This window comes from Necator americanus, chromosome III (genome assembly GCF_031761385.1).
Source record: "Necator americanus strain Aroian chromosome III, whole genome shotgun sequence".
Taxonomy (NCBI): Eukaryota; Metazoa; Nematoda; class Chromadorea; order Rhabditida; family Ancylostomatidae; genus Necator; species Necator americanus.
In genome coordinates this window covers 16,055,993-16,072,445 of record NC_087373.1, presented here as the reverse complement: position 1 = coordinate 16,072,445, position 16,453 = coordinate 16,055,993, and the positions used below count along the sequence as shown (strand labels likewise).

General features: G+C 43.6%; 1 protein-coding gene across 3 annotated transcripts in view; it reads right to left on the bottom strand.

The window, feature by feature from the left end:
* The window catches only part of RB195_009747 (uncharacterized protein), a gene marked incomplete at both ends in the record, with an annotated part of 40,914 nt that overhangs the window by 20,314 nt on the left and 4,147 nt on the right, over nucleotides 1–16,453 (bottom strand). The window contains 13 exons of one of the 3 annotated variants that reach the window (XM_064190441.1): nucleotides 3,963–4,417; nucleotides 8,392–8,603; nucleotides 9,804–10,109; nucleotides 13,457–13,577; nucleotides 13,817–14,062; nucleotides 14,138–14,403; nucleotides 14,468–14,567; nucleotides 14,630–14,726; nucleotides 15,011–15,112; nucleotides 15,176–15,276; nucleotides 15,349–15,473; nucleotides 15,582–15,977; nucleotides 16,037–16,381. In XM_064190441.1, coding sequence (XP_064048024.1) covers nucleotides 3,963–4,417; nucleotides 8,392–8,603; nucleotides 9,804–10,109; nucleotides 13,457–13,577; nucleotides 13,817–14,062; nucleotides 14,138–14,403; nucleotides 14,468–14,567; nucleotides 14,630–14,726; nucleotides 15,011–15,112; nucleotides 15,176–15,276; nucleotides 15,349–15,473; nucleotides 15,582–15,977; nucleotides 16,037–16,381 — 2,872 coding nt within the window. Of the gene's footprint in view, nucleotides 1–3,958; nucleotides 4,418–8,124; nucleotides 8,604–9,803; nucleotides 10,110–13,456; nucleotides 13,578–13,816; nucleotides 14,063–14,137; nucleotides 14,404–14,467; nucleotides 14,568–14,629; nucleotides 14,727–15,010; nucleotides 15,113–15,175; nucleotides 15,277–15,348; nucleotides 15,474–15,581; nucleotides 15,978–16,036; nucleotides 16,382–16,453 lie in introns of those variants that run through there. The other 2 variants (XM_064190442.1, XM_064190443.1) reach the window with 2 other exon arrangements.

The following is a 16,453-nucleotide window of genomic DNA, read 5'->3' as shown; positions in this document are numbered from 1 at the left end:
TAATAATAATAATAATAATAATAATAATAATAATAATAATAATAATAATAATAATAATAATAATAATAATAATAATAATAATAATAATAATAATAATAATAATAATAATAATAATAATAATAATAATAATAATAATAATAATAATAATAATAATAATAATAATAATAATAATAATAATAATATAGTATATTGTTATGCATGATATAGTGTATATTATTAAGATAATTTTCTGTCACATATGAGTAACATTTAAAATTTTTCAACTTCGAAGTCAAACTCTCAACCTTCTTCTACACGGTCTATGAGAACCAGACTGCTATCCGGCAGGGGGAACGTTTGCACACACAATGGGTTTCCCTGGTGCCTTTCCTCCGAATATATGGTTTGTGAGACGTTGAACAGCACATGAGCCGATTTCTGACTGTTCGCCGTTTTTCCTATAAAAGTTCCACGAACCGAGGGCTGTGTATTCGCGCTCGATGTTTAAAAGGTTTTTAAAATTTTTTTTTTTTTTTGTAGGGGGGTTTTTTATTAAGGTTAATTTTGGGGGAGGAGAAAAGAATTTAAAAAATAAAAAAAAAAAAAAAAAAAAAAAAAAAAAATTAAAAAAAAAAAAAAATAAAAAAAAAATAAAAAAAAAAAAAATTAAAAAAAAAAAATTAAATAAATAAAAAAAGGACGGGATGGCGTGTTTTCAACGTGGTATGGCCGTAAGCGAAATTACTGCCGCGATTTCAGCGTGATGATGTTGGAGAAAGGGGTAATGGAGAGAGGAGCGGAAGGGGGGATAGAGGGGAGGGAGTGACGGAAAGGAGGAATCCATGCTGTTTCAGTGGCAAACCGAACTATTGATGTTTTACGCCTCTAATAATGTTTATATTATTCTTGTTCACAAATACAATAATAACATTGCCCTTAAAGCCATCACTCCACAAATCTGAGGTGGTGCAGATTTTAGGTGAAGTATTCGTATACGGGATAGTAAATTATGGTAAAGGGGGGGAAGGGGGGGGGGTAGGTGGGAAGGAGGTGATTCCCTCCATTTTTCCTAATTGCCGTAAAAAACGGCCCGAAAGATACGGCTACACGCGTTCTGGCGCATTATTTTTCCACAACGAATTCGACTGGAGCGCGCCAGTCTTGTGCGGTGCCGAATCTTCCGACAGTTTTTTTTTTAACGGTAACTAGGAAGAAATGGACGGAATCATTCTCCTCTCCATAATCTACTATCCCTTATAGGTATTCCACCTGATATCTGCACCACCTTAGATTCGTGGGGTGATGCCTTTTTTAAGCATCGTATGAGGGCGATTTTGCTTTATGGCTTTTAACTTATATTGCCCATTTATATCGTTTAATTACCAAGTTGACTTTTTTCGATGTGACAGATGAAAATTTGTCTATAAATTTGGAAAACTCTCCCTGAATTGGAGTGAATAAACCAGAAGTTAAAGTTTATTGTCAAATTGGTGTATCGCGGCCTACATTTCAAGAAGGTGTGGGTGTGGTGGTTGAAGTTCGGTGAAGATGCACAAATTTGAAGAGCTTCCTCGAACTGAAGCTTTGTTTCAGCCTCTGCCCTCATGAAAGTTTACCGGAGGGTACTACCCAAATACAGATGGAGAACACCATTATTAGGTCAAATAATGTTCAAATAGTATTTTATACGTAATCCTTAATTTAAAACTATATTTACACACTACACCATAGTGTCCCTAAACAACAAAAACAGTTTTTTCTTTGCTTGATATAGCAATTCTCTTCAAATTATAACACCAGCCCATAGACAACAACCATTACTAAAGTAAAAATAAATAATATTTTATATAATATTAATTTAAAATATTTATTAATACATAGTCATAAAAGAAGTCCGCTATTCTTCATTGCTCAATTCATTTAATTCGTGAAACAAAAGCTTACGACACCTGGGATTCCCAAGCCGTCTCCGATCCAAGTACTAACCAGGCGCAACGTTGCTTAACTTGCCAGATCGGACAGGATGGCGTGTTTTCAACGTGGTATGGCCGTAAGCGAAATTATCGCCGCAATTTCAGCGTGATGATGTTGGAGAAAGGGGGTAATGGAGAGAGGAGCGGAGGGGGGATAGAGGGGAGGGAGTGACGGGAAAGGAGGAATCCATGCTGTTTCAGTGGCAAACCGAACTATTGATGTTTTACGCCTCTAATAATGTTTATATTATTCTTGTTCACAAATACAATAATAACATTGCCCTTAAAGCCATCCCTCCACAAATCTGAGGTGGTGCAGATTTTAGGTGGAGTATTCGTATACGGGATAGTAAATTATGGTAGGGAGGGAAAAGGGGGGGGGGAGGTGGGAAGGAGGTGATTCCCTCCATTTTCTTCCTAATTGCCGTAAAAAACGGACCGAGAAGATACGGCTACACGCGTTCTGGCGCATTATTTTCCACAACGAATTTCGACTGGAGCGCGCCAGTCTTTGTGCGGTGCGGAATCTTCCGGACGGTATTTTTCTAACGGTAACTAGGAATGAAATGGACGGGGCTCATTCTCCTTTACCTAATACTACTTTACCGTATAACGAGTATTCCACCTGATCACACCCAACACCTTAGATTCGTGGGGTGATGCCTTTAAGCACGTACAGATAGGGCGATTTCGCAATAACCACGCCAAGTAAATGACCCGAGCCAGCGGCGCCCCGCCCCTGGCGCCGGACCTGCGGACACGCCAGGGGGTTGCCAAAACACTTTACAGGTATAACCGTTGACAACCCAAAACACACAAAACCCGCCGACCGCAAAACCCCCCAAACTTCTCCACACCTTTTGTGACAAATGCTGGCCTTGCCCCCCCCGATTTCATCATCGGTTTAACTACCCAAGTTTGAGGTACTTTCTCGATCTGACCCAATGAAAATTGTGGTCTGATGAAATTTTGGAAAACTCTCCCTGAATTGGGAGGGAACAAGACCAGAAGTTACACAGTGTTTCGGTGTATCACATCTTGCCTTCTCCGCCGGCCACGATTTCACCAACGGTTTAGGTGGTCACGATTTTACGGTCGGTTTAATTACCCAAATTTGAAGTGCTTCCCCGATCTGACTCGATAAAATCTCTGGTCTGATGAGATTTTAAGAAACATATTGCAAAATACAGAGGAGAACTCCATTATTAGTTAAATAATGTCAAATAATATTTTATACGTAATCATTAATTTAAAACATATTTACACACTACCATAGTGTCCATAAACAGCAAGTCCGCTATTCTTCATTGCTCAATTCATTTAATTCGTGAAACAAAAGCTTACGACACCTGGGATTCCCAAGCCGTCTCCGAGTCAAGTACTAACCAGGCCCAACGTTGCTTAACTTGCGAGATCGGACGGGATGGCGTATTTTCAACGTGGTATGGCCGTCAGCGAAAGTATCGCCGCAATTTCAGCGTGATGATGTTGGAGAAAGGGGTAATGGGAGAAAGGAGCGGAAGGGGATAGAGGGGAGGGAGTGACGGGAAAGGAGGAATCCATGCTGTTTCAGTGGCAAACCGAACTATTGATGTTTTACGCCTCTAATAATGTTTATATTATTCTTGTTCCCAAATCAACAATAACTTGATGCCCCTTAAAGCCATCACTACACAAATCTGAGGTGGTGCAGATTTTTAGTTGGAGTATTCGTATACGGGATAGTAAATTATGGTAAAGGGGAGGGAAGGGAGGTGGGGAGGGTGGGAAGGAGGTGATTCCGTCCATTTCTTCCTAATTGCCGTAAAAATAGCCCGAAAGATACGAGCTACACGCGTTCTGGCGCATTATTTTCCACAACGAATTCGACTGGAGCGCGCCAGTCTTGTGCGGTACCGAATCTTCCGGACGGTTTTTTTTAACGGTAACCAGGAAGAAATGGACGGAATCATTCTCCTCTCCATAATCTACTATCCCTTATAAGAGTATTCCACCTGATATCTGCATCACCTTAGATTCGGTGGTGGTACTCTAAGCACGTATGAAGGGCGATTTCGCAATACGAAATCGACCACGCCGGTTCGAATGGCGCCGACGCCGTGGCGCCAGCGCCACTCAACTTCGGCCACGGCACCGCAGGCGTCACGGATTATCGAGAACACAAACGACCTCGGAGGTGTACCACTGACATTACTTAAACCCATCTCCGGTTGACAACCGAAACACACGGTTGACGGCAAACACACAAAACTCTCCAGAACCGCCGAAAACCACCAACCAAAAAGATCGTCTTCTCCCTCACTCCTCCTCGACATTCCCTCAAAAACAGCGATCGCAGGCGATGTTCCGCGATTTCCAACGGAAGTGACAAGTGTGGCGGTGACACACCACCGCAAGTCACGGGTGACACTCCGATGTGTCATCACTGACATTTCACTTTCCCCAAGTTTGAGTACTTTCTCGATCTGACCCGATGAAAATTATTGGTCTGATGATTGGAAAACTCTCCTGAATTAGGAGGGAACAAGATCTGAAGTTACACAGTGTTACGGTGTATCACATCTTGCCTTCTCACCGCCGGCCACGATTTCACCAACGGTTTAGGTGGTCGCGATTTTACGGTCAGTTTAACATCATCGACATTTCACTTTCCCAAGTTTGAGGTACTTTCTCGATCTGACCCGATGAAAATTGTGGTCTGATGAAATTTTGGAAAACTCTCCTGAATTGGGAGGGAACAAGATCAGAGTTACACAGTGTTACGGTGTATCCCCATCTTGCCTTCTCCGCCGGCCACGATTTCACCAACGGTTTAGGTGGTCACGATTTTACGGTCGGTTTAATTACCCAAATTTGAAGTGCTTCCCCGATCTGACTCGATAAAATCTCTGGTCTGATGAGATTTTAAGAAACATATTGCAAAATACAGAGGAGAACTCCATTATTAGTTAAATAATGTCAAATAATATTTTATACGTAATCATTAATTTAAAACATATTTACACACCACCATAGTGTCCATAAACAGCAAGTCCGCTATTCTTCATTGCTCAATTCATTTAATTCGTGAAACAAAAGCTTACGACACCTGGGATTCCCAAGCCGTCTCCGATCCAAGTACTAACCAGGCCCAACGTTGCTTAACTTGCCAGATCGGACGGGATGGCGTGTTTTCAACGTGGTATGGCCGTAAGCGAAATTATCGCCGCAATTTCAGCGTGATGATGTTGGAGAAAGGGGTAATGGAGAGAGGAGCGGAAGGGGGGATAGAGGGGAGGGAGTGACGGGAAAGGAGGAATCCATGCTGTTTCAGTGGCAAACCGAACTATTGATGTTTTACGCCTCTAATAATGTTTATATTATTCTTGTTCACAAATACAATAATAACATTGCCCTTAAAGCCATCACTCCACAAATCTGAGGTGGTGCAGATTTTAGGTGGAGTATTCGTATACGGGATAGTAAATTATGGTAAAGGGGAGGGAAGGGGGGGGAGGTGGGAAGGAGGTGATTCCGTCCATTTCTTCCTAATTGCCGTAAAAAACGGCCCGAAAGATACGGCTACACGCGTTCTGGCGCATTATTTTCCACAACGAATTCGACTGGAGCGCGCCAGTCTTGTGCGGTGCCGAATCTTCCGGACAGTTTTTTTTTAACGGTAACTAGGAAGAAATGGACGGAATCATTCTCCTCTCCATAATCTACTATCCCTTATAAGAGTATTCCACCTGATATCTGCACCACCTTAGATTCGTGGGGTGATGCCTTTAAGCACGTAAGATGGGCGATTTCGCAATACGGCTTTTCACACCTTGACTACTGTGGCCGCGATTTCATCATCGGTTTAATTACCCAAGTTTGAGGTACTTTCTCGATCTGACCCGATGAAAATTGTGGTCTGATGAAATTTTGGAAAACTCTCCCTGAATTGGGAGGGAACAAGATCAGAAGTTACACAGTGTTACGGTGTATCACATCTTGCCTTCTCCGCCGGCCACGATTTCACCAACGGTTTAGGTGGTCACGATTTTACGGTCGGTTTAATTACCCAAATTTGAAGTGCTTCCCCGATCTGACTCGATAAAATCTCTGGTCTGATGAGATTTTAAGAAACATATTGCAAAATACAGAGGAGAACTCCATTATTAGTTAAATAATGTCAAATAATATTTTATACGTAATCATTAATTTAAAACATATTTACACACTACCATAGTGTCCATAAACAGCAAGTCCGCTATTCTTCATTGCTCAATTCATTTAATTCGTGAAACAAAAGCTTACGACACCTGGGATTCCCAAGCCGTCTCCGATCCAAGTACTAACCAGGCCCAACGTTGCTTAACTTGCCAGATCGGACGGGATGGCGTGTTTTCAACGTGGTATGGCCGTAAGCGAAATTATCGCCGCAATTTCAGCGTGATGATGTTGGAGAAAGGGGTAATGGAGAGAGGAAGGCGAAAGGGGGGGGGGGGATAGGGGGGAGGGAGGGAGGGACGGGAAAGGAGGAATCCATGCTGTTTCAGTGGCAAACCGAACTATTGATGTTTTACGCCTCTAATAATGTTTATATTATTCTTGTTCACAAATACAATAATAACATTGCCCTTAAAGCCATCACTCCACAAATCTGAGGTGGTGCAGATTTTAGGTGGAGTATTCGTATACGGGATAGTAAATTATGGTAAAGGGGAGGGAAGGGGGGGGGGGTGGGAAGGAGGTGATTCCGTCCATTTCTTCCTAATTGCCGTAAAAAACGGCCCGAAAGATACGGCTACACGCGTTCTGGCGCATTATTTTCCACAACGAATTCGACTGGAGCGCGCCAGTCTTGTGCGGTGCCGAATCTTCCGGACAGTTTTTTTTTAACGGTAACTAGGGAGAAATGGACGGAATCATTCTCCTCTCCATAATCTACTATCCCTTATAAGAGTATTCCACCTGATATCTGCACCACCTTAGATTCGTGGGGTGATGCCTTTAAGCACGTAAGATGGGCGATTTCGCAATACGGCTTTTCACACCTTGACTACTGTGGCCGCGATTTCATCATCGGTTTAATTACCCAAGTTTGAGGTACTTTCTCGATCTGACCCGATGAAAATTGTGGTCTGATGAAATTTTGGAAAACTCTCCCTGAATTGGGAGGGAACAAGATCAGAAGTTACACAGTGTTACGGTGTATCACATCTTGCCTTCTCCGCCGGCCACGATTTCACCAACGGTTTAGGTGGTCACGATTTTACGGTCGGTTTAATTACCCAAATTTGAAGTGCTTCCCCGATCTGACTCGATAAAATCTCTGGTCTGATGAGATTTTAAGAAACATATTGCAAAATACAGAGGAGAACTCAATTATTAGTTAAATAATGTCAAATAATATTTTATACGTAATCATTAATTTAAAACATATTTACACACTACCATAGTGTCCATAAACAGCAAGTCCGCTATTCTTCATTGCTCAATTCATTTAATTCATTTAATTCGTGAAACAAAAGCTTACGACACCTGGGATTCCCAAGCCGTCTCCGATCCAAGTACTAACCAGGCCCAACGTTGCTTAACTTGCCAGATCGGACGGGATGGCGTGTTTTCAACGTGGTATGGCCGTAAGCGAAATTATCGCCGCAATTTCAGCGTGATGATGTTGGAGAAAGGGGTAATGGAGAGAGGAGCGGAAGGGGGGATAGAGGGGAGGGAGTGACGGGAAAGGAGGAATCCATGCTGTTTCAGTGGCAAACCGAACTATTGATGTTTTACGCCTCTAATAATGTTTATATTATTCTTGTTCACAAATACAATAATAACATTGCCCTTAAAGCCATCACTCCACAAATCTGAGGTGGTGCAGATTTTAGGTGGAGTATTCGTATACGGGATAGTAAATTATGGTAAAGGGGAGGGGAGGGGGGGGGGGAGGTGGGAAGGAGGTGATTCCGTCCATTTCTTCCTAATTGCCGTAAAAAACGGCCCGAAAGATACGGCTACACGCGTTCTGGCGCATTATTTTCCACAACAAATTCGACTGGAGCGCGCCAGTCTTGTGCGGTGCCGAATCTTCCGGACAGTTTTTTTTTTAACGGTAACTAGGAAGAAATGGACAGAATCATTCTCCTCTCCATAATCTACTATCCCTTATAAGAGTATTCCACCTGATATCTGCACCACCTTAGATTCGTGGGGTGATGCCTTTAAGCACGTATGAAGGGCGATTTCGCAATACGAAATCGACCACGCCGGATCGAATGGCGCCGACGCCGTGGCGCCAGCGCCACTCGCTGACGCGCCGCAGGCCGGTGTCGAGAACACAGCCTCGAGTGTCACCACTGACACTTCCCTTACCCATCTCCGGTTGACAACCGAAACACACGGTTGACAACCGAAACACACAAAACTCTCCAGAACCGCCGAAAACCACCACAGATCGTCTTCTCACCTCCTCCTCCTCGTATTCCCTCGAAAACAGCGAATCGCAGGCGATCGCTGCGATTTCAACTTGGAAAGTGACAAGTGTGGCGGTGACACCCACCGCGTCACGGGTGACACTCCGATGTGTCATCACTGACATTTCACTTTCCCAAGTTTGAGGTACTTTCTCGATCTGACCCGATGAAAATTGTGGTCTGATGAAATTTTGGAAAACTCTCCCTGAATTGGGAGGGAACAAGATCAGAAGTTACACAGTGTTACGGTGTATCACATCTTGCCTTCTCCGCCGGCCACGATTTCACCAACGGTTTAGGTGGTCACGATTTTACGGTCGGTTTAATTACCCAAATTTGAAGTGCTTCCCCGATCTGACTCGATAAAATCTCTGGTCTGATGAGATTTTAAGAAACATATTGCAAAATACAGAGGAGAACTCCATTATTAGTTAAATAATGTCAAATAATATTTTATACGTAATCATTAATTTAAAACATATTTACACACTACCATAGTGTCCATAAACAGCAAGTCCGCTATTCTTCATTGCTCAATTCATTTAATTCGTGAAACAAAAGCTTACGACACCTGGGATTCCCAAGCCGTCTCCGATCCAAGTACTAACCAGGCCCAACGTTGCTTAACTTGCCAGATCGGACGGGATGGCGTGTTTTCAACGTGGTATGGCCGTAAGCGAAATTATCGCCGCAATTTCAGCGTGATGATGTTGGAGAAAGGGGTAATGGAGAGAGGAGCGGAAGGGGGGATAGAGGGGAGGGAGTGACGGGAAAGGAGGAATCCATGCTGTTTCAGTGGCAAACCGAACTATTGATGTTTTACGCCTCTAATAATGTTTATATTATTCTTGTTCACAAATACAATAATAACATTGCCCTTAAAGCCATCACTCCACAAATCTGAGGTGGTGCAGATTTTAGGTGGAGTATTCGTATACGGGATAGTAAATTATGGTAAAGGGGGGGGAAGGGGGGGGAGGTGGGAAGGAGGTGATTCCGTCCATTTCTTCCTAATTGCCGTAAAAAACGGCCCGAAAGATACGGCTACACGCGTTCTGGCGCATTATTTTCCACAACGAATTCGACTGGAGCGCGCCAGTCTTGTGCGGTGCCGAATCTTCCGGACAGTTTTTTTTTAACGGTAACTAGGAAGAAATGGACGGAATCATTCTCCTCTCCATAATCTACTATCCCTTATAAGAGTATTCCACCTGATATCTGCACCACCTTAGATTCGTGGGGTGATGCCTTTAAGCACGTATGAAGGGCGATTTCGCAATACGAAATCGACCACGCCGGATCGAATGGCGCCGACGCCGTGGCGCCAGCGGCCACTCGCTGACGCCGCCGCAGGCCGGTGGTCGAGAACACAGCCTCGAGTGTCACCACTGACCACTTCACTTACCCATCTCCGGTTGACAACCGAAACACACGGTTGACAACCGAAACACACAAAACTCTCCAGAACCGCCGAAAACCACCACAGATCGTCTTCTCACCTCCTCCTCCTCGTATTCCCTCGAAAACAGCGAATCGCAGGCGATCGCTGCGATTTCAACTTGGAAAGTGACAAGTGTGGCGGTGACACCCACCGCGTCACGGGTGACACTCCGATGTGTCATCACTGACATTTCACTTTCCCAAGTTTGAGGTACTTTCTCGATCTGACCCGATGAAAATTGTGGTCTGATGAAATTTTGGAAAACTCTCCCTGAATTGGGAGGGAACAAGATCAGAAGTTACACAGTGTTACGGTGTATCACATCTTGCCTTCTCCGCCGGCCACGATTTCACCAACGGTTTAGGTGGTCACGATTTTACGGTCGGTTTAATTACCCAAATTTGAAGTGCTTCCCCGATCTGACTCGATAAAATCTCTGGTCTGATGAGATTTTAAGAAACATATTGCAAAATACAGAGGAGAACTCCATTATTAGTTAAATAATGTCAAATAATATTTTATACGTAATCATTAATTTAAAACATATTTACACACTACCATAGTGTCCATAAACAGCAAGTCCGCTATTCTTCATTGCTCAATTCATTTAATTCGTGAAACAAAAGCTATTTCGTGTCTTCATCGTATGACGTATCTTAGTAAGTATTATGCAGATATCTCTCTACTGGCACATATACATACTTGCGTATATAATTTTCACTTCCTCTCTTGAAACCACAGCATTGTGCATTGAATCTAAATCTTCATGATTCCTCTGCAGTTATTGCTTTATCCAGACACTATTGGTTGATGATGCCCAATAGTACGCGCAGCGTTTTTCGCAAGCGAACACATGCGGACGAGATCATATTCATGTGATAGAGAACTGACTTCTGTTTATGGAAAGCAAAAGATATTCAGATAATTTTTGCTATACTTCTGAATTTTCGACTTTTTTACTATTAAATTTTCCTGAGCCTATCTCGGCATTTGACTGGATGACTCAGCTCTCTGGCTGATCAATGGCTGTCAGATTTGTGACTAAAAACAAGAACATGCATGGTGGAGTCATATGTAGGGAAGGAATGGAGCTGATAACCATTTAGTTATCTGTTCAGGAAATTTTTAACTTTTTTTTACTACTGAAATATTATTTAAACATTCGTAATTCGGTTGTGGATTAATATTTCAGGCTGAATTTTTTTTTGTGTGTTCCTTACATGAATACAGATATGTGTTAAAAATTTCACCCAAATCCGCTGAGTTTTTGTTTCCACCAAATTGCTGCGCTTTTGCGGTTCTACCTTAAGGGGCGGAGCTAGCGAGTCGGGACCAGCGCCATTCGATCCGGCGTGGTCTGGTAAGGTATTGTGCAAAATTTGATCCCGTTTCTTCGTTTCTTCGCGGAGGAATGGGCGTGCAAAAGCGATTGTCGAAGATCGGTGGTAAGCGCAGTGCGGCCGGCCGCACAACTTGTGCAGCCGGCCGCAAAGGCCGCTGTTCAGGCATGAACTGTGTCGATACCGTTGCCACTCGAAAGAGAACGGCGATAAGGTATTATTAACGAAAAAACTCGTGGCAGAGAGATCGCGTCTTCTATTTTTTTATTTTTGATTTTTTTAAATTTTTTTTTGTTAACGAAAATATCCAAAAATTCATATCTCAGTTGCGAGTTAGGATTTTGAGCTGAAATTTTTCGTGGATGTTTCTCACAAGAGTACTGATGTTTGGTAAAAATTTCATGCGATTCCGTTGACTTTTTGTTTCCGCCCAATTGCTGCGCTTTTGTGGTTCTACCTTAAGGGGCGGAGCTAGCGAGTCGGGACCAGCGCCATTCGATCCGGCGTGGTCTGGTAAGGTATTGTGCAAAATTTGATCCCGTTTCTTCGTTTCTTCGCGGAGGAATGGGCGTGCAAAAGCGATTGTCGAAGATCGGTGGTAAGCGCAGTGCGGCCGGCCGCACAACTTGTGCAGCCGGCCGCAAAGGCCGCTGTTCAGGCATGAACTGTGTCGATACCGTTGCCACTCGAAAGAGAACGGCGATAAGGTATTATTAACGAAAAAACTCGTGGCAGAGAGATCGCGTCTTCTATTTTTTTATTTTTGATTTTTTTTTAATTTTTTTTTGTTAACGAAAATATCCAAAAATTCATATCTCAGTTGCGAGTTAGGATTTTGAGCTGAAATTTTTCGTGGATGTTTCTCACAAGAGTACTGATGTTTCATAAAAATTTCATGCGATTCCGTTGACTTTTTGTTTCCGCCCAATTGCTGCGCTTTTGCGGCTCTCACGGAAGGAGCGCAGCCATTGAAACGGTACCGACGCCATTCGATTCGGCGTGCTCGACTTATTCAATGTGATAGAATTGACTCTGTTTATGAGTTTCTTCAAGGAAAGAAATAAGCGCGAAGCGCTCCGCAAACTGCTTCTCTCCACTGGATAAGCGTTTGTGAGGCCGCAAGGCTAGCACCACATGTTGCAGCCGCGCCGCGTCCCGCTCGAGGCGATTTTGGCTTGGACGCGACGTCGCGCGCGGCGAAACAGTACTGATAGCATTGAGGTGTCCCGCTTATCCAGTGGTAATTGCCCACAACTTATTTTTCGAGACGGCTGAAGGGCCGTCGCGGAAAAATTCGGGGTTGGACAGAGTGACGCGTAATGGATATTGAAGATCGAATAAAGGGATTTATATAATCCTTTGAGGCTATAGCTTATCCGTATCACTCGGAATGGTCGGATTTCGACGAGATTTGTTCGGTGGGGGTTCTCGATGACGCTGATCATAGTCGTATGCGACCGGTTGAGTATGGGTGCATAGGGAGGCGGATGGAGGATACCCTTAGGGCACCTTGTTGTTCCCGAATTCGGAGCGTTAGGAATGCGGTGAGAACTGGAGCACTGGGATTTTTGTTGACGCTGATCACAGCTGTATGCGACCGGTTGAGTATGGGTGCATGGGGAGACGGATAGAAGTTGCCCTCAGGGCACCTTGTTGTACCTTAGACAGGGCAGTGGGGGTTCTTGACGACGCTGATCACGCGTATAGCTGCCCGATGGAGAAACGATCGGATTGAGACATGCCGGAATATCCTTTTAGGACATATCTACCTTTTTCAACACTAAAGTTTGTGCGACTAGACATAAACATTGCGCGCCGACATTGTTACCAGAAATATGTGCAGTAGCCTGAGGATACCCACTCAAACAGATATGTCTCGTGTTGGATGAGTCAAGGGATCGTAGCTGTTTCTCACAAAGTAACAACAAGTTTTTTTTTTCAAGCAATTCATTATTCAAATCTTTATCCTCTCCTTATCGCTGCACACGGCGTACACGGTTCGTGAGCGCTAAGAGCTACTGAGCTCAGTTCATTGTAACCGTAGCGTTTGATTGGAGGAGAAGCGGCCGTAAGCGCGTAAAAAACCGAGAGACGTGAAGAGATCACGAATGCGTGTGTGCCTTTGTGCCTGTGTGTCTGTGTGTCTGTTTGTGCAAGACGTGAATTGTTGCGTACGATGTGAAAGAATAAACGGGTAATGTTTATTTTTAATTTATCATTCTTGATGTTCAGATTTATTTAAAAAATTTATCACGTTCTGCAGACTTTCGCGCATACATCTTGCCAGCAACACCGATAAGGGCGGGAAATCGGAAAGAGTAGGAAAGTGTAGCAATGTTCCAGCTCTGTACTCGGCATCTATCGGTTGCCGTGAACTCGTTCCGATTGTCTGCCGTTTCTGGAAAACAAAAACATGTTGAAATATGTACATCCTACAATCTCTGCAAACCTTTTCACCACCACCCACCCACACACACACACACACACACACACACACACACACACACACACACACACACACACACACACACACACACACACACACTCACACACACTCACACACACTCACACTCACTCACACTCACACTCACTCACACTCACTCACAACCGGGACGTGGTACGAGTAACGCAACTTACCACAGGGTACACTTTGTCATTATGTCCAACGTAGGCGAGGCAACAACTGTAGCGCTGTTTCGACGATACGGGCAGGCGAGGACCGAGCAGTAATACAGCTGGGTGACGATCGCGATCCATACGTTTCAGGATTAGAATCACTGCGTTTCTCCGTCTGTACGCGTCCTTGTATGCAGCCAACAACATACGACAAAGATTGTTTGTGCAATCTGGTGGTACCGTTATGTCAGCAGTGAAGTGTTCTTCCTAAATATGTTTTGTACTGGTATATAATATATATATATATATATATATATATCATATCTATCATATTATGCTCACCCCTGACACACCAAACACCACATTTCGGCTCCGTGCGTATGCTGTAAACGCATCGCCTCCTACGTCTTCGAGAAGAAAACCTCCAGCTCCTGCTTTACGTGCCGCCGATAACAACAGATCACGAACACCGAAGGGTGCACGGCGTAGTGCAGATCCGAACACTTGCTGGGACAACGATGGATCACCACTCCACGGCTCTGCCTTCGCTTCAAGTTTGGCGGTGGCCACTTCCGTGGTTGTTAATGGCTTGAGGCAAGCGGTTGACTCTGTATCGGAAATATGACGGTAGTTTTGATGTTTACGGCGAAACGAAAACTACGCGATACCTACCTTCGACTAGCTGTGGATCGCACACATTACAGATACATTTCTTCCGCAAAAACTCTTTATTGTACTGCTTTCCGTAATCCCACAGCAGCTGTTCGCCTACCTAAAATTATGCCAGCTTTCTAGAGGATAGACAGCGAAAAGACCGATGCTGCCACCACGAACCTTGATCTCTCGTATCGCTCTAAAGTACACCATTGAATCGAGCCTTCCTTCGATGAGCGTCGTATAAACGTGATTCGCTAAATTGGGATGTTTCGAACTGTGATTCAAAAGCCTTCCAATAGTAACTGTTCCTTTGTACGTTGGCTCATGAGCGAGTATTGCGTGCTGGTACATTTTTCCAGATTCACGAACTGAAACCACTATATATATATAACATATATATATATATAATTTATATATATATATATAAATTCATTTATTCATATTTATTTAAGTCAGTATATATATATACTGAATAATATATATATATATATATATATATATATATATATATATATATATATATATATATATATATACTGGCCAGCTGAACAAAATCACCTGCCTGTATATTGCACTAAATACGCCTCTACATATTTCCGTCGCTCGGTTGTCAATGTCGTAAGCATCTCGTCGACTTCTTTTAAATTTTTCACCAGTCCACTTTAAAAGAAGATGGATGAGCAAACTAAAACGACCATGACGAAGACCACTACCTTAACGTACCGGTAGTCACAGACAACGGAATCCTTTGGGATTGGGACTTTGGCGAACACTCCTCTTCCACCAATACTAGGAATTTCTCTTATTTCTACCCATGGAAAGTCCTAAACACGACGACTCTGCTTCTGTTGCACAGCGAGAAATACGTTAGTGAATAAACGAGCCTGTATTGGTACTTGCTGCCTTCGTCGCAAGAAATCCCTTCGTTCGAAATCCGTTGAGAACGACGTTAGACCGCCCGTGTATTCAGTAGCGTTTAATTGCTGCAACCGCACGGTAACAACGTCTACCATTTCTTGCCCTAAACTGAATTTCGCCTACACACATATATGCATATGTTTAAGTGATCAATAGTTTAGTGAATTGTTACTACAGTTGAGAGAGCGTGTATTTCAGTAAATGTTCTCACGTTGTGTGGACTCAGTGAGTTGTGAGTTCGCCGCCGCTGCTGTTATGGCTAATGATTGTGGCGTTGATGATGTTGGTGGCGCTGTTCCTTTTGCTGGCTCATCGACAATTACAAGTCTATCGGATGTCGAGTTGCTGCTATCACCACTGTCATCACCGCCATTGCTGCCGCTGCCGTCGCCACCATCGTCGGATTTCACAGGTCCGACTTCGGGTGGTGATGGCAGCAGTGAGGAAGGCGAAGCAAATGTTCGACGATCGTCAGTGACTCGGCTATCAGTCCCGGTTTCATACTCCTCTTTCTCATCGTCGTCGTCCTCCTCGTCGTCTTCGTCGTCGATTACTAAAGAGAATCTTATTTGTTGTGTGTTAGCGGATGAGCTATATACGTCTATGTCTACACAGAAACTCAATGGTAAATGAACTCTATTCTCAATAAATAATTTGATCATTTACCTATACGTTTAACCGGCTTCTCTGCAACAAACTCGGTGTCCGTCCTCCTACACGTCTTTCTTAACTGATCTCGTCGAGCTGCGTCCTCGCCGAGCTCGGCTGCACTGGGCTCCACACTTTCGAACGCCAGTTCGTCTGGATCCACAAGCATTGATACTGGTTCCTCATCGATCCTGTAATCACCGCCGGCGGATAGCTGCGCGCTGCTACTACTTTCCCCTTTCACTGGTGGATATTTTCTTCGTCGCACCAATGGTGAAGAGGAAGCAGTGGATGAAGAGCTGCTTCTCTCAAGTGCTCCTGCTTCTCCTACTCCTTCCGTTTCAACTTCAAACGTGTATGGATCTATAATAATAACATGATAGTGGTGGTGTTGGTGTAATATATTTATACATTCATAGAATTCTTACAATTATT